We start from the raw sequence: 18565 nt of genomic DNA on the forward strand, positions 1-18565 counted from the left end.
TTTAACAAAATCAATTTTATTACATATAGAATAAATTAAACAAAGTAAATATGAGTAAGTTAGCTTATAACTAGGGGCACGATCTCACTGCCTGTTCATGCCACACTCCCGCTGCAGTGAAGATGGAGAATTTGGCGACAAGCAAACTCTCCATTCACTGCAGCAGGATGGGAAAATCCTGCTGGCGTGAACGGTTGGAAAATTCATTTTGTAGCCTTGCTACCCTCAATGCCTCTTCCAGATGGTGTTTGACATGGAGGAGTACTGGTTCGTCAGCTGAGTGAGGGAAATAGGTCATAATCAACAGGTGGCTTCCTTGCCAGTAATTCACCAGATGTTATCATGAGAACTCATGAGACTTCGAGGGGCCCAGATTAGAGTAGAGTCAATGTTCAGGCTTCACAGGAACATTCCTGCCCTTCTGTCTGCTACTGTGCTTCTGGGAGATCTGAGACAGAAATAAGATATTTACAAATGGATATGAAATATGAATGGGTTAAGTGAATGAGGCAAAACTTAGCAGATGAAGTTTAGCATGGATTAGCGTGAGGTTATCCATTTTGGTAGGAAAAATACAACGGCAAATTATTATCTAAATGGAGAAAAACTTCAGAATCCTTCAATGCAGAGAGATCAGGGCGTCCTCGTGCATGAATAGCAGAAAACTAGTATGCGGGTACCGCAGGTAATAAGGAAGACACATGGAATTGTGGCACTTATTGCTAAAGGAGTGGAATATAAAAGTAGTGAAATGTTGCTGTTACCGTTCAAAGCATTAGTGAGACCGCACTTAGAATGTTGTGTACAGTTTTGGTCCCCTTACTTGAGGAAGGATGTAGTTGCATTGGAGGTGGTTCAGAGGAGGTTCACTAGATTGATTCCAGAGATGAGGGGTTTGTCTTATGAGGAGAGATTGGGCAGTTTAGGCCGATATTCCCTGGAGTTTAGAAGAATGAGAGGCGATCTAATTGAGGTGTACAAGATCAAGAGGGGGATTGACAAAGTAGACATGGAGAGGATGCTTCCTCTTGAAGGGCAATCTTGAGCAAGAAGTCATAGTTTTAAGATAAGAGGTGGCAGATTTAAAATAGAGATGAGGAGGAATTACTTCTTTCAAAGGGTCGTGAATCTATGAAATTCACTACCCCAGAGCGTGCCGACACATTAAGTAAATTTAAAGAAGAGGTGGACAGATTTTTCATTGGTGAACAGGCAGGAAAGTGGAGTTGAGGCCAAGATGAGTTCAGCCATGATTGTACTAAATGGTAGAGCAGGCTTGAGGGGCTGAATTGCGTACTCCTGCTCCTAGTTCTTTGTTTGTCTTATTTCTTATCAGTCCTGCCAATGGGAAACCAGGGATGGTGATGTTGGTGTCTGAGATGTGGTCTGATTCAGGTATGATTCAGTGAGTATGATTATGTCAGGTTATTGCTTGGCCAGTCTCCATCAATTTTGGCATGTCCCCAGATGTTACTGAGGCAGACTTTGCAGAGTTGACTGGGCAGTGTATGCCTTAATTGTTTCCAGTTCCTAGGCTGATACTGTGTGGTCAGTCTATTCTTAATGGGCATCTGTAGTGGTTTGATCCAACTGGGTGACTTGCTCGGCCATTTCAGAGGGCAGCTAAGAGTCAATTGTTATGCATCTGGAGTAGCCCAGACCAGGTAAGGAAGAAGCCCTGCAGCACATTTGTGAACCAGATGGATTTTTACCACACTCCAGTAGATTCATGATCAACATCACTGAATCCATCATTTTTTAAATGTCAGATTTATTAATTAATTGAATTTAAATTCCCCCAGCTGCCATGGTGGGATTTGGACTCATGTCTCTGGATCATTAGTCCAGTCCTCTGGATTGTCAATCCTATAACATTACAACTATGCCACTGTTCTTCTGAAACACTTTTGGCAGCATTGTGTTAATATTTGTTCTTAGACTTTTTTTGGACACCTATATTCTACTCACAATCGGGTTTCTTACTTTTGGCAATGTTTGCTCAAATATTACTTGAAAGAGATTACCTGTGAGGTTGAATGGTTAGAAAACATTGCTAACCTAGGATAAAATGAGCAAATTCCTCAAGGATGTTGGTAATTTATTTTTTAAGCAAGTGGGATTGAATCCATGAGGGAGAACTCTCAATTTCTGGTTGCACTACCTGGTACTATAGTCGACAGTGGACAGTGAATTTTTTACTACTTGTTTTCCAACCCTGCCAGATAATACCATGACAATTTAGAATGTGCAGTTTGAGGTAATGCTGAGTTTAATTTCAAAATTACAGACAAATTGATCATCAAAAGAATCAGCCGCCATCAAAGGGAAAGCCTATTTTGTGTGGGAAAACACTGCAAGATAACAGCTGGAACTTTACCTCCCCGCCTACCACGGGAATCAGAGTAGGCTAGGGGTGGACAATGGGAAGATCTGTCGACCTCGGGTGGGATTTTATGGTTTTGGGACAAGCGAGGCCAAAAAATCCCACCCTATGTGTCTTCTAATGGAATTATAAAACACCAATCCTGGTTCAGATGACTGATGAAATCACATTAGCCTCAGTCTCATAGTTAATGATGTTTTGATGTTCTCTAAATCCTTCACTTAGGCAGCATGCTGTAATTCACAGAGGCTTCCAAAATCCTCTGGAGATTAAAAACAATACTGTAAATGTTAGAAATCTGGAAACAAAGCAAAGGACCTCAACCCAAAACACTGACCTGCCTTTTCTCTTTTCAGACTCAGGGACCTGCTGTAACTTTCCAGTGTTTGTTGCTTTGTTTTTGCTAGGGGGGATGTGAGGAAAAACCTTCTTACCCAGAGGATGGTGATGGTCTGGAACGCACTGACTGGGAGGGTAGTAGAGGCAGGTTGCCTCACATCCTTTAAAAAGTATCTGGATGAGTACTTGGCACATCATAACATTCAGGGCTATGGGCCAAGTGCTAGCAGATGGGATTAGGTGGGAGTTCAGGTGTTTCTAATGTGTCGGTGTGGACTCGATGGGCCGAAAGGCCCCTTCTACGCTGTATGATTCTATGATTCCGATCTCCTACAAATGCTCAGCTTTCCGAACTGTATTTACTTTCTCTAATTTTTTTTATTATGAAAGCCAGGTAGTGATTTGTTACAAATCATCTTCAAGAGATCCAGAAATTGTTGTACTTCATGGAACAAAATATGTTTCATTCCCAGTGGTCAGTCTTCGCTATTGTAGATAGGTGCAGCTGAACAAAACCAATTTAACAGAAGGGCACTATGCAAACAGAATTATTAATACATCCATAAATAATCCTTCCATCTTGTTACAGGTATGTCCTAAATGAGCTCGTTCAAACAGAGAAGGATTACGTGAAAGACTTGGGAGTTGTGGTTGAGGTAAGATGAATTCAATCTAACCAGTATATCAGTGAAATGATCTGGGTAATATTCACAATAAAGAACACTCAGGCTTGTTTAAAAGAAAGCCAACTGCACTGAGCTAATTTGGTATCATGGTGGTAGATGTATCGGGCAGCATATCATCCTTTGTGTTGGGACCCAAACATTGGGATCAAATGGACTCACAACCTTACACTGAGTGGGAAACCATCACTCAGTCATAGGGTTCCCTGAATTTAAGGTTACAATTATTGTATTCTGTACTCCCCTCCAATTATATTTATAAATATAGACCCCATTGGGATGTTCCCATTATGGGAGCGGACACTGAGAATGGGGGGGTGCCCTGATATCAGCAAAAATGGGGGTGGCGGTCAGTTCACTCTGTTGCTTGCATGGTGTGGGGGGCAGGGGGTGACCCAACCATCGATTAATGTAGGGGGATGTGGTTGTGACTCTCTGTTTAAGGGTTGGGGTGTTCCCCTTGTCCCTTTTCTTCCGGGATTCCTCATGTCTGTGGGAAGGAGGGCCTTAAACTTTACTTTGACATCAGGGCACCCTTTAAAAAGAGTGTCCTGACCTTTGCCAGTTCTATCAGGTCTCGCCCTGCCAGAGCAAACCACTCCCCTCCCCCTGCCCCCACATTTTTTTGACAAAGTGTCAGAAGATCTGGAGTGAAAACCTGGCTGTGTTTTCACCCAGAGCCTGACAGTTTGCCTTTTTTCTTTGTAAATTCCACCCTTTATGTTTTGATGGTGACAGATTCTGCACATTTTTGATATTTTAGGGTTTCATGAAAAAAATAGAAGAGAAAGGAGTTCCTGAGGACATGAAAGGAAAAGAGAAGATAGTTTTTGGAAACATTCACCAGATTTATGACTGGCACAGTAGGTGAGTAGACAGCCATCTTCACTGATTAGTGTGGAAAGAACAAGCCAAGGGTTGGCATTTTATGAAATAAATTGGTTTATGTTAACTGTAACAAATATTTATTTCTATCCATTTGTGCCATCTTGAACTCTTTAACTACTTGGCTATCTCTCAGTTGTTTTTCTATTTTCACACCAGTTGTTTTACCCACTGAATTTCCCAGAGGGGTCTGGTTAGCTGAGTTGGCGAGATGGCTGGTGTGTGTTTCGGAATAATGCCAACAGCATGGGTGTGATCCCTGTTCCAAGTGAGGTAATCTTGGGGCCACCCTCCTCACCCTGCCCCTAATAAAATCACAGCATAAGCCGTGGTTCGGTGACCCTCAAACAATCGAGGAAAGTTACCGAAATTCAATCAACCATTGCTTCTTTTCCTCGTTTGACTAACAACTCCCTTGCCCTGATTTTCAACTTTCAATGGAAATGAGTACAAAGCCAACATTGAGAGGCTCAAACTGTTTTCAGGTTCAAATCTCCATTGAATGGTACTGGCAGACTGCAGATATCCCAAAACAACTTGGTGGTTGGAGGAGAGTGGGTAATCAAGTGATTCCCATGCTCACTTGATTACCAAATTTGGCTGAATGTGTGTAAACCAGCTCGTCGCCAACCAAGCTTCAATGTGTCTGGTGCATTCTCCACCCATTTGTACCTGGAAATTCCTATAATTAGCATATATGGCAACCGAGCATGCTGACCTCCTGCTTACAAGCCCAACTAAAATTAGTGACCAACAACTTGAGACATCATTGTAGCAGCCGGCATGTCTTCACCACAATCAGCAAACCCTGCCTTGCTCTGCCACTATTTTCAACTCCTGGCCATCAGATTCCAGACAAGAAAGACAAGAAAGACAGCTAGTCGTTAACAATTGCTTCCACTGATTTAGGAAGAAGTCTCGGTTGCATTTTGATATGCATTCATCATATTGACTTCATTAATTATTTTGATTTTAATTTTCTTAATTATGTCTTTTAACTGTGTAGATATCTTTTCCTTTATCTCATCTCCAGCGTTTAATGGCATGGAATGTGTTGTGAGCATTGCACCATTTCCTTTTCTATTTGTTTAGAACATAGAACATAGAACATTACAGCGCAGTACAGGCCCTTCGGCCCTCGATGTTGCGCCGACCAGTGGTACCAATCTAAAGCCCCTCTAATCTACACTATTCCAATATCATCCATATGTTTATCCAATAACCACTTGAACGCTCTCAACGTTGACGAGTCCACCACTGCTGCAGGCAGGGCATTCCATGCCCTTACTACTCTCTGAGTAAAGAACCTACCTCTAACATCTGTCCTATATCTCTCACCCCTCAATTTAAAGCTATGTCCCCTCGTGCTAGCCAACACCATCCGAGGAAAAAGGCTTCTCACTAGTTTATTCTATCTACATGGATTCGTTCTTAACACATTCTCGCTGGAACATCAGCGCTGTGACAAAGCTGTTTATCATGGAGGTAATCTTTTGCCTCCACTCCCCCCCGCCCCATTGGTGTATTTGCAGGTGTAGGCACCTAAATTAAAAGGGTGGCTTGTCCACCTCATTCCTGCCCACCCCCAAGCTGTCCCCAAACTTCATTGGGTGGAACAGGCAGCCAGCCCACCTGTCCTGATGCCTATTGGTGCCTTTAACCAACCAATTAGTGGCCAGTTAAGCACCTCATTCTGCCTCTGCTGCAATGATGCGTTCAGCTGAGGGGGGAGGGAACAAATGATGCCAGCCTATTACTTTTACAACTTAGGTTAAAAGGCTAGGCAGAAGGGAGGTTACTGGCTTTCAGGGTACCCTGTGCCCATCGGGGGCACTCCTCCTCCCCAAAGACCATGCCAACCATCTCCGGGGACTGCCAATTCCTCCCTGATCTGTAAATTGAGAATCCATGGATCTTCTTCTCAAGACTGCTTGTAATCCCAGCAGTGGCCACTACTGTATTCTGGCGCTGCTGTGGCTGCTGAGCTGCCAGTCAGTTAGATTGGCCAATGGCTCTGGAGGGTGGAACTTTCTTTTCCTGAGGGCGGAAGTCCCACTTTCAGTTGTTAAGGTTTGCCCCCGACATACCATTGCTGCACAGCAGCCCTTGTTAAAGTCGCAGGCTTAAGACCGACTTTTCTATCTAAGCAGGGGGTCGTGCAATAGGGACCCCAAGCCCCCTTGTCTTAAATTCACTCACACATATTTTTCCCTTTCACATACATTAGTATACAGAATATAACACACTCCCCATTCTTGCACAAGCGTCTGTTCTTTGTTGATTATTATGCTTGAAAGGAAACCTCCTGATATCAATGGACAATTTGCCTATGATTAATTTGAACCTAATTTGAACCTATTCCCCTTTGTCCTATTACTCACAGTTTAATTTAAAGTAATATTCGAGATGCTCACTGTCCCTTCACGGTCACTGGGTCAAAATCCTGGAACTCCCTCTTTAACAACACCATGGGTGTGCCTGCAACACACAGACTCCAGCTTTCCAAGAAGACAGCTGATCACTGCCTTCTCAAGGGAAACTAGGGATGAGCAATGGATGCTGACCTAGTCAGCCATGTCCACATCCAATAAAAATCATTTTAAAAATGCAATTGACTATCTTGTATATATTTATAGGAACGCATCTCGGGTGTCATGAGCTTTAAAAAGTCTTTCCTGTCTGGTGGTGGGTGGGAGGGGTGGGGGGTTGGCGGAGCTGAGTCCATCCCACCGACATCTAGGTTTAACTCAAGCAGGCTTGACTGGGCAGCCATCCCAGTCAATGAGGGTGGATTGTTATTGTAAATATGCTAATAAGGCTTGAAGTCTTGAAATTAACTTGCTTTGCAGTTTTAAATAGCTGGCTGGGTTTTCTGGGCCTCAGGATATATGGCAGCAGGGGGGGGGGGCGATTCTCCCATCCCGCTATGCTGATTTTTTTAGCACAGTGGGCCGGGAGAATCATGGAGGGGGCAATGCACAGGATTCCCGCAAGCATTCGCACCCTGCGAGCGTCTCCCAGCGCTGGATTTCCGGCAGTTTGCTCCGTACCAGAAATCAGCAGGGAGGCGGGGCTAGCATTTAAATGTCATAGAATGTCATAGAAACCCTACAGTGCAGAAAGAAGCCATTTGGCCCATCGAGTCTGTACCGACCCCAATCCCATCCAGGCCCTACCCCCATATCCCTACATATTTTACCCGCTAATCCCTCTAACCTACGCATCTCAGGACACTAAGGGGCAATTTTAGCACGGCCAATCAACCTAACCCGCACATATTTGGACTGTGGGAGGAAACCGGAGCACCCGGAGGAAACCCACGCAGACACGAGGAGAATGTGCAAACAGCACACAGACAGTGGCCCAAGCCGAGAATTGAACCCAAGTACCTGGAGCTGTGAAGCAGCAGTGCTAACCACTGTGCTACCGTGCCGCCCCAATGATGCTTTAAATATCATTTAATGCTATTAGTGGGTCCAGGACTGAATTCTCCAGGCCCGCTAGCCTCTCCCACCCTGCTAAAGTGTTTCCCTCCAGCAGGGTTTAGATTAGCTCCCCACTTTCAGGGAGCTGGCGGACTGACCCGCTCAAGTGAAGGGAAGGCAATCAGGGCCCCCTAGGGGATCGGGCAGTGCCAGCCTGTCCCCCCTGGCACTGCACAAGGGGCAAACTGCCCATGCCCAATTAATCCCACGTTCCTGGTTTCTTTCCATAGCCTTGGAAAACTCTTTCCTTTTAAATATTTATCCAATTTCCATCTAAGATGGAATATTGAATCTGCTGCCATCAGCTTCCAGGCAGTGCAATCCAAATCATCATAACTTTTTGTGTAAATATTTTTATCCTAATAATGCTAATTTACATTGAGTTTCGGAATCAGACATAGTAGTAGTAGTTACAAACCTGAGCACTGGGACATTTCACTCCATGCTTACCTGCATCTCTCCCCTGGTCACCCTGTTGCAAGGCCCTCTTGTTTTCTATCCTACAGCCAGTTACTTTTGTGTTTAGTGGTGGCACGGTGGCACAATGGTTAGCACTGCTGCCGCACAGCACCAGGGACCTGAGTTCAATTCCAGCCTCGGGTGACTGTCTGTGTGGAGTTTGTATGTTCTCCCCATGTCTGTGCGGGTTTCCTCCGGTTGCTCCAGTTTCTTCCCACAATCCAAAGATGTGCGGGTTAGGTAGACTTGCCATGTTAAATTGCCCCATAATGTCTTGGAGATTAGCAAGGTAAATACGTGGGGTTACGGGGATGGGGCCTGGGTGGGATTGTTGTCAGTGCAGACTCAATGGGCTGAATGGCCTCCTTCTGCACTGTAGGGATTCTATGATCTGTCATTCTAGTGAGTAATCTACATGTGGAATTTTAAATTGACTTTCCTAAGTGGTTAACCTAAGTGATTTCATGGTAAACTATTTATAGTGTTCAAAAGAAAAGTATGAACCCACTGAGACTGAGTTGCAGAATAATTACTGTTCACATTTCTTTTCAGTTATTTCCAGGGAGAACTGGAAAAGTGCCTTCAGGAACCAGAGCGCTTGGCAGAGCTCTTCATCAAGCATGTACGTTTTTACAATGTCCTTTCAGGGCTTTGTATAAAAATAGTAACTTGACCCATTTCAGTTCCAAATTGGATTATATTTTGTAACTCAACTGTTCCCACCACCTCCCAAATAACTTGCAAGAATGGGTTAACCATCTTAAATGCTACCAATAGTTAAGGAGAGTCGAAATACAGGAAATTTGAGCATACTGGTAACTTAATTGGAACGTGACAATATCTCAACATTAGCTGAGTTTCACTTAAGTTAAAACAGTAATAGTTTAACATAGTTACATTCAAGTATGACTAACGAGTTCAAGTCCAAAGTTTTAATGAGTCTTGAGCATATCTGATGAACAATTGTTATGCTTTCCATTATCCTCTCCTAATATCTCCTTTATTGGCTTGGAGTCCATTTGTGTTAGATTGTGCCTCTGTGAAGTACCTTTCTCCATCAAAAACAACTTGTAATTACATAGCACAGGCTTGTCCAAGGGGAGCACATTTCAATTCCTTTCTCAGTCAAGCAGCCAATGAGCAAATTTCAGAAAGATAAGATTTGGCACAATATTAGACATGAATTTCAAAAACAAAGTTGACACATGAAAAGAAACAACTTGCCGAGCAAAAAGACACAATGTCAAAGCAATAAGTTGATAATTTATAGTAATGAGTAATAAATAAAGACAACCATTAAAATGTGAGAGGATTTGTGTGTGTGCCTGGCTCATGCACTCATCCTCGCTGCATGTGAAAGTGCATGAGAGTGTGTTGGTGTGCGGAGCTGAGAGTGAATGAGAACCCTGAGACTGGGAATGAACCAAGTACACACACACACTTTCTCTCCTCTCCCACGCACACATAGAAAATAGGAGCAGGGCTAGGCCATTTGGCCCCTCAAGCCTGTTCCACCGCCATTCAATATGATCATAACTGTTCCTCTATCTCAACACCTTACTACCACTCTCTCCCCATGCCCCTTGACACATTCAGTGTCTAGATATCTATTTCCTTCTTAAATATATTTGGTGACTTGGCATCCATAGCCTTCTGTAGTGGAGAACTCCACAGGTTCACCACCCTCTGAGTGAAGAAATTTTTCCTCATCTCAATCATAATTGCCTATTCCGTTGTCTGAGATTGTGATCCCCTGTTCTGGATGCCACCGCCACCCTGCCTCCCCCCCCTCTCCCCACAACACCTCCTCCAGCCAGGGGCAATATTATCCATGCATCCAGTCTGTCTAGCCCTGTCAGAATTTTATACCTTTCAATAAGATCCCCTCTCATTCTTCTAAACTCGGGTGACCACAAGCCTAGTTGACCCAATCTCTTCTCATCCCAGGAATCAGTCCAGTGAGCCCTCATTGCACACCCTCTATGGCAAGTATACCCTTTCTTAGTGAAGGAGACCAACTGCATAGAACACGCCAGCTGTGGTCTTACCAAGGCCCTGTACAGCTGCAGTAAGACATCCTTGCTCCTGTACTCAAGTCCGCTTACAATGAAGGCCAACATACCATTTGCTTTCCTAATTGCTTGCTGCACCTGCATGTTTGCTTTCAGTGAATGGTGTATAAGGATATCCAGGTCCCTTTGTTCATTAACATTTCCCAATCTATCACCATTGAAATAATACTCTGCCATTCTGTTGTTCCTACCAAAGTAGATAACAACACTTAAGAAAAAGTGTGTTTATGACAAGCGTCAGGTAGAAAATACAGTTGAGAGCCAAGAGGAATACAGAAGGTTCAGAGAGGAGGTAAAAAAAAGAATATTTGAGAATAGAAGAGGGATTACGAGAAAAGACTAGCAGCCAGCATAAAGGTGAATTCCAAAGATTTCTCTAGGCATATGAATAGTAAAAAGGTAGTAAGAGGAGGAGTGGGGCCAATTACGGACCTAAAAGGGAATTTATGTATGGAGGCAGGGAGCATTGCTGAGGTATTAAATGAATACTTTGCATCTGTCTTTACCAAGGAGGTAGATGCTACACAGGGGAAATCATGTTTAACTAACTTGCTGGAGCTTTTTGAAGAGGTAACAGGAAGGGTTGATGAGGGTGATGCTGTTGATGTGGTGTACATGGGCTTTCAAAATGCGTTCAATACAGTGATGCACAACGAGCATGTGAGCAATTTTATAGCTCATCGAGTAAAAGGGACAATAGCAAGGTGGGTACGAAATTGGCTGAGTAATAGGAAACAGAGTAATGGTCAATAGATATTTTTTGGGCTGGAGGAAGGTTTGTAGTGGAGCTCCCCAGGTGTCGATATTGGGACCGTTGCTTTTCCTAATGTATATTAACGATCTTGATCTTGGGTAGAGGGGGCAATTTCAAAGTTTACATGGAGTTTACAAAAGATGAGGTGAAACTTGGAAGCATTGTATACAATGAGGAAGACAGTGTAGGACTTCAAAAGGACATTGACAAGTTAGTGAAATGGGCAGATAGGTGGCAAATGAAGTTCAATAGAGAATTGTGAGGTGGTGCATTTTGGGAGGAAGAACATGGACAGACAATATAAAAGTGTGCAGGAGCAGAGGGACCTGGGCGTATAAGTACATAGATCATTGGAGATTGCAGGACAGGTTGAGGGAGGAGTTAATAAAGCATACAGTATCCTGGGCCTTAGTTGGACTTTAACCTGGTGTTGTTAAAACTCTTACTTTATTAAGAGTGGCATAGAATACAAAAGAAATGAAACAATGCTGAACTTAAAAAAGAAAGTAGGTAGACCTCAGCTGGAGTATTGTGCACAGTTCTGATTGACACACTATAGGACGGATGTGAACGCATTGTCACAAGCGCAGAAGAAGTTTACAAGAATGGTTCCAGGAATGAGAAACTTCAGTTATGAGGATAGATTGGAGAGTTTGGGATGTTCTCCATGTTGAGAAGAGGATTAAGAGGAGATGTTCAAAATCATGAGGGGGCTAGACAGAGTAGATAGGGAGAAATTGTTTCCAATCATTAAAAGATTGAGAATGAGAGGGCACAGATTTAAAGTGATTTTCAAAAGAAGCAAATGTGATGTGAGTAAAACATTTTTCACACGACGAGTGGTTGGGGTCTGAAATGCACCAACTAGAAGTGTGATGGAGGCAGGTTCAATGGAAGCATTCAACAGAGCATTAGAATAGAAAAAATCTGCAAGGGTATAAAGAAATGGCAGGGAAATGACACTGAGTCATAAAGCTCATTTGGTGAGCTGGTGCAGACACGATTGGCCAAATGGCCTCCTTCTGCTGTGTAACAATTCTCTGACTTGGATTACCTCAACAACAGCTCATCTGCCAGGATTTCAATCTCATCTCCCAAGACTATTTTCCCCATGATTCCTGAGTCTGCGCTCCAGGAAAAATTCATTGGCACAACTTCAGCTCTTCAGTCAATCTGAGCAGAACACCATCGTTTGCAAGATTTACCTTTACCCCAAAAGCACAGACTCCAACCTTCTGCTGCCTTTCCAGCTCTCCAGGGCTCATCCTGAGCCCTCACCACTTGGAACCGGTCAACCGTAGCACTTTTACTGCTTAGAACCTCTTTCTATGCTCCTTTCCCCAGTGGTTTCTCCCTCCAGAGGTTCTTACTGGTGATGGTCTCCTTCTGGTGATCTCCTCCCGGTGGCTCCTTCCCTGGTCCTCTCTCTCTCTATCTCTCTCTCTCATTCTCTGGGGTCTCTCCCTGTCCCAGGACTCATCTCGGTATGGCTCCCACTACTGGGTTCCATGATCAGGTTTTTGCACCATTACTTTCCCACAGAGAAACACTTGACACATCCTGAAAATCGCACAATGCTGAATTGCGCATGTACAGTCCATTTCTAATCCACGCACATGTAGAAACACCCAGGGCATGTCAGGACTTGTAGTTCCCAACTGGCGCTCGGAAATCAGATACGTTCCTATTCCCTGACATCATATTCCTTAATTCTCTGAGAGATCAAAGGCTATCAATCTCAGTCTACTCAATGTTGGAGTATCCACAACTCTGGTGTGGAGAATTCCAAAAATTCACAACTCTCTGCATGAAGGAATTTCTTCTCACTTCAGTTGTAAATGATTGACCCTTTATCCTGAAGCTATGTCCACATGTTCTAGATTCCTCGGCCTCTGAGTGTCTCCCAATCGAGCCACTTCATAAATCTTATAAGTTTTAATGAAATTACCTTTCATTCTTCTGAACTCCAGAGATAGACTGTTAAACTTTGTTTGATGCTTCGAGAATTATGCTGTTAGAAAGGAAGAACATGTATTTATATAGCGTTTTTCTAGCTCTCAGGGTTCCTGAAGCATTTCACAGCTCATGAGTTACTTTTGAAGTGTTATTTCGTACACAAATGAAGTGACTAATTTGTGCACAGCAACGTTCCCCAAACAACAATGAAATTAGTGACCATAAATAATGATTCAGACACTGGGAGAATCCAGTACTCTTCATTGGTTAGGATCTTTTATACTGCCTGAAAGGGCAAGTGGGGCATTTGCATACTCAAAGTTTGCTCTCCTTATTGTTCAGAGGTCTGTCTGAATACAAAAGCTTTGCTTTAATACTGTAAAATACAATAAAGAAAATCCCAGTTCAACTGATCAATCAAAGGCCAATTTGCATACACAAACTCCTCTCTAAGTATGCCCCAACAATACATGGATTTGTCTTTGAATGTATTAGCTATCTGCCTTTTAGATTAAATAAAATAATAGATTAGATTAGATAATAGATTTAGATTTAGATTAGATAATAGATTCATGAAGACTTCCAAATGCTGCCTCAGTCACAAGACTAATTAATTGTTTTATCCAAAATGCAAGACATTTTTGATGCAAGGTGGAAGAATCCTTTTTTGTTTGGCTAACACTTAACTGTTTCCAAGATCTAAAGATTAAGATCTTTAGTATCTTAATTCTAGAGATACTTAATATCATTAATATTAAGATATAATCACAGTGAACTGTCATATCATAATGCTAAAATCTGCAACCTCTTGGTTAGTCTTTTTGCGTTAGTGTGTTAATATAATTCATAATATATATATACACATTGAAATGGTTGATTCCAGAAACATATACATAGCATTTTCATGTTCAAAATTAATGATTGAGGGTAAAACAAATGTTGGATTGCAGCAGATTGGCCTTAAATTAATTCCAGGCTTTTTCTAATGTTGAGCAAATTGAAGGAGATTAGATCAGATTACCTGTCCATAAAAATAACTTTTGTAACAAACTCGGAAATCATTAATGTGTGTCAACTATGAGTCATGTCAGTCCATTTAGCACTCTGACTAAGCTAGCCTCGAACAAATGACAGTGAGCCACATACGAATAATGTGAAAATAATGTAACGTGAAATATTTACAAGTGAAATTTAATTTTGAAAAACACTCATTCCATGTTTGTGCACTCAAGTCTTATATTTATGGCAATGTAGTTGGACAGGAAAGTTCTGGCCATAACGCAGAGACTCCCTATCTGACCAGGATGCTCTTATAGAGGCTACCCATGCCTGTCGCATTGTCAGCTGACAGTGGGCGTCACCAGTGAAAAGCTGCCCGTGCCACTGAACTGCACATGCTTTCCATGCACGCCAATGGCACTTTTTTAATTGTAAATGAATGAGAAAGGTGGAAAAGAGATAGGGACTCAATGGCACACAGTTCCAGATACATCGTCAAGAACAGCACTGTTGACAAAACCCCAGTCCTTAATTGTGAGTGCCACAATATCTCAGAAAAGCTGATTTTGCTGAGTAAAACAATGACCAAAGGTTTTAGAAGGTGATGGAGAAGATTCTGCCTGTGTAAGAATTTTGTTAATACCATTGTGAATTCTGTATTTACAGGAGAGACGTTTAGGCATGTATGTGGTGTACTGCCAAAACAAGCCAAAATCTGAGTACATTGTGGCAGAGTACGATGCCTTCTTTGAGGTGAGTTGTTGGTGGCATTATTATTGTCAGTATTCTCGATAAAGGGACAGACATTACAAACCAAATTTTCACAGCAAATAAAGAGCAGCATCAAGAGCAACAATTTGCAACAGCAAGTAATGATGTTTGCACTTCAAACATTTTCCCTTTATATATATATATATCTCAGGGAGGTTTGCAAATGAAATTTCAGTTCATTTTTTACTTTGCCTTACCTTGGAGATTGAACTTAAGTTTATGATTCATCTCCCGGTAAGGTTTTAGAAGTAAAAGTAATAAAGTGTTAAAGAGGAAAAAAGCTCAGCTCTACTTTAGAAAGATGATTGATCCACAAAAACAAGACAAAAGTAACAGTTCTACAGAAAATGTAAGCTCTACCTTGTCATCTTAATTATTTTAAGAAAATTATGTCCTTTTGCCAGTTTAAGGTGGGATTTTGGCAAAGCAAGCTTTCTCTGAATATGCTTTAGGCTACTGTTAACTACAAAGGGGATGAAATTACAGAAAGAAGAGGATAACCTGCCGAAGACAACCTGAAAACATTTATTAAAAACTAAATTAGCTGAGTACCAACTGCCATTGATTTCCTTTAAAAGCAGGAGCTTGGTTGATTGTTAATGGCCACATCCCTCGCCTGAGAACATCAATGGTAGCCATGATGTGGAGATGCCGGCGTTGGATTGGGGTGGGCACGGTAAGAAGTCTCACAACACCAGGTTAAAGTCCAACAGGTTTATTTGCAATCACGAGCTTTCGGAGCGGGAGTTGTGAGACTTCTTACTGAGAACATCAAGATCAAGCGTGAAAGCAACATTTCCATCTTACTGTATTCAAGTAGCTTTATTTCCAATCCCTTAAAGCTCTGTACCATATGACGTAGCATATTTAGCCACTTACCATTTTTATATTGATTAAAAATCTATTGGTAAAGGGTGCCAAAGCTACTAATTAGATGTATTGTAAACTTTGTTAAGAAGCAACATATGTATCATATTTTTACTTTATTTTACAGGAGATAAAACAAGAATTGGCTCAGAGGCTTAGCCTGAATGACTTTCTTATTAAACCAATACAGAGGATAACAAAGTATCAGCTACTTATCAAGGTGAGGACTTCTATAGTCAAAAGGCTACACAAAAGCTCTCATGCAAGAACAAATAAAGTGACAAATAAATTTCATCATTCCACACGAGGCTCCAACGCCCTTGCTTTTAAAATGTCTTTTTTTTAAAAGAAAAATATCTATTTAAAAATACTAATGTTTTTAATATGATAATATAGTGATTGATTAGTATAAATGTTCAGTGTAGCTCGCTAAACATCTAACCAGATTTTGTACCTCTCCTATCCTGGGTATCAGCCCAGTAACTGGTCTAAAATTCTGATAGTGTCTGGATGATCAATGAAGTTGTGGATCTGGTTACAGATGTGTGTGAGGAACTAAATCTATTAACAGAGAAGAATTTAAAAATGTTTTGAGTGCAGAGTCAGGGAAAATTCAAAAGGCTCTAACTGATTCTGAATATTAAGTTGATTTATTAGTGTCACAAGTAGGCTTACATTAACACTGTAATCAAGTTACCATAAAAATCCCCTTATCGCCACACTCCGGCACCTGTTCGGGCACATGGAGGGAGAATTTAGCATGGCCGATGCACCTAACCAGCACATCTTTCAGACTGTGGGAGGAAACAGGAGCACCCGGAGGAAACCCACGCAGACATGGGGAAAACATACAGACTCCACATGGGCAGTGACCAAGCCAGGAATCGAACCTGGGTCCCTGGCACTGTGAGGCAGCAATGCTAACCACTGTGCCAATGTGCTGCCCCTGGGTATCCTGCTGAAATGTTTCCTTTTATTTACTTATTGATGCTGAACAAAAGTCTAAACAAACAACTTGCCTTCTTTTAAAGTTTAAATGGGTTAAAATGCATGAAAATGAGTATGATAGCATCATGGTTACAGCACTGGACTAGTAATCCAGAGGTCGGGATTAATAATTCAGCAACATAACTTCAAATCCCAGTATGACAACAGAGGAATTTAGATTCAGCTAATTAAATACATTTGAAATAAAGAACCAGGATCAGTAATGGTGACTGAACTGTTGTTAAAAACGTATCTGGTTCAATCAGCCTGACCGCTGTTTGGGGACCCAATCAGTCAGGCTCAGGAGTTTTTATTCCTGAATTGTAGGTTCCCCCACGACTTTCTGACCAACCTGCCTCCTACGGGTCAGGTGGGCAAAACATTCTGTTGGGAGACTGCAGTACACAGAATAGATGCTGTTACATATAAAGTAATGTGGGAGGTAAGACTGATGCAGACCAAAGAATCATCAGTCATAACTCATGAGGGATTACGATTTATTCTGAAATATATTTAATGAGTAAACTTCCATGAGATCCAATCGGAGCTATTCCTGCAAACACTCTGTTGTGTCACTGAATCCAAGAATGACTCATTCTTCTAACAATATATTTTCCATGACTAAAGCCATCTTTAAGGCAGTCATTGCAGGCTCATTACCAGAACTTTCCAATGTGCAGGCTGATTGTCACTGTTTGGAGCCAGTTAAATGCGCAAACTAAAATTTCTCACACTCTGGGGAAACTTGTGACTGATGGGGCAGCTTCCAGCAATACTGGGAATTTTGAATCTGTTAATGTGATTAGTTACAACTGTGGGCAAATAGTTCACCGTCCAGCAAGTTTCAACAATGACCCTGTTAAAAATGCCAGTTCAAAACTCCTGCACCCGAAGGAACTATGTTACATCATGGATCTCCATAGTGTGGCTCATTTCAATCTTATTAAATTAGAGAAAAGGCAGACAAATTGGTCACTGGTGACAAATGCTGGCAATGGCCCCACCATGAGCAAGACAATAATGCAGACTAACTATACACATTAACTGTTATCACCCGAACTCTTGGTGTTGATGGGGCGAATCCTCCTGTTCCTCCCACCATGGGAATCATAGCGGGTGAGAGGCGTTGACCTCGGGTGGGGTTTCCTGGTTTGGGGCGAGCGTGGCCAGAAAATACCACCCGATGGGCAGGATTTGCCCCAAAAATTCTAAGTGTCGAATTTGCATGAAAACTGTGGAGTAATTCACACTTTGTTTTCAGTTCAGAGACGAATCTCCCACACTCTGTGCACTGCAGAGGCCACCAGCATGAACATCATTAAAAACCAGTGGCGAGGCCACTGCACATGCACTGATCTGTCAGCGCCGAGATCGGAGCATGCGCAGTGACCCCGCACTGCCAGCCTCCTGATTGCTGGCCAGTCCCGATCTCTGGCCTCCCTCCTTCCCTCATCGGTCCTAACTGCAGAGTGACAGTGGACCTCCTCACCCCCACCGATTGCCCCACCCCCCCATAGGCCCCACCCCATAGGCCTCACCCTCTTGGCACTGCCCCATGCCCAATGTGCAGTGCCAACGTGCCCCCAGAATATTGGGTGAGATTCTTTGCCTCTTAGGCAGAGGCTGACTCGGCTGGTGGGGCACGAACGCATGCGCGAACCTCACAAATCAGCCGACACAAGAATCTCCTGGCCCACTGCCCACATTAGCAACAACATTCGACAACAGTCCAAAGATGTGTGGGTTAGGTTGATTGGCCATGCTAAATTGCCCCCTAGTGTCCCAGGATGCGTAGGTTCAAGGGATTAGCAGGATAAATATGTGGAGTTACGGGAATAGGGCCTTGGTGGGATTGTTGTCGGTGCAGACTCGATGGACCAAATGGCCTGCTTCTGCACTGTAGGGGTACTCTGATTTCTATGAAC

General features: G+C 42.6%; 1 protein-coding gene across 2 annotated transcripts in view; it reads left to right on the forward strand.

The window, feature by feature from the left end:
- Window positions 1-18565, forward strand: part of kalrna (kalirin RhoGEF kinase a) — a 790772-nt gene that overhangs the window by 706369 nt on the left and 65838 nt on the right. For both annotated transcript variants that reach the window (XM_078228353.1, XM_078228352.1), the window contains 5 exons: window positions 3312-3378; window positions 4169-4272; window positions 8787-8856; window positions 14682-14768; window positions 15781-15873. In XM_078228353.1, the coding sequence (XP_078084479.1) occupies window positions 3312-3378; window positions 4169-4272; window positions 8787-8856; window positions 14682-14768; window positions 15781-15873 (421 nt within the window). The remainder of the gene's footprint in view (window positions 1-3311; window positions 3379-4168; window positions 4273-8786; window positions 8857-14681; window positions 14769-15780; window positions 15874-18565) is intronic.

This window comes from Mustelus asterias, chromosome 14, assembly GCF_964213995.1.
Source record: "Mustelus asterias chromosome 14, sMusAst1.hap1.1, whole genome shotgun sequence".
NCBI classification, from domain to species: domain Eukaryota; kingdom Metazoa; phylum Chordata; class Chondrichthyes; order Carcharhiniformes; family Triakidae; genus Mustelus; species Mustelus asterias.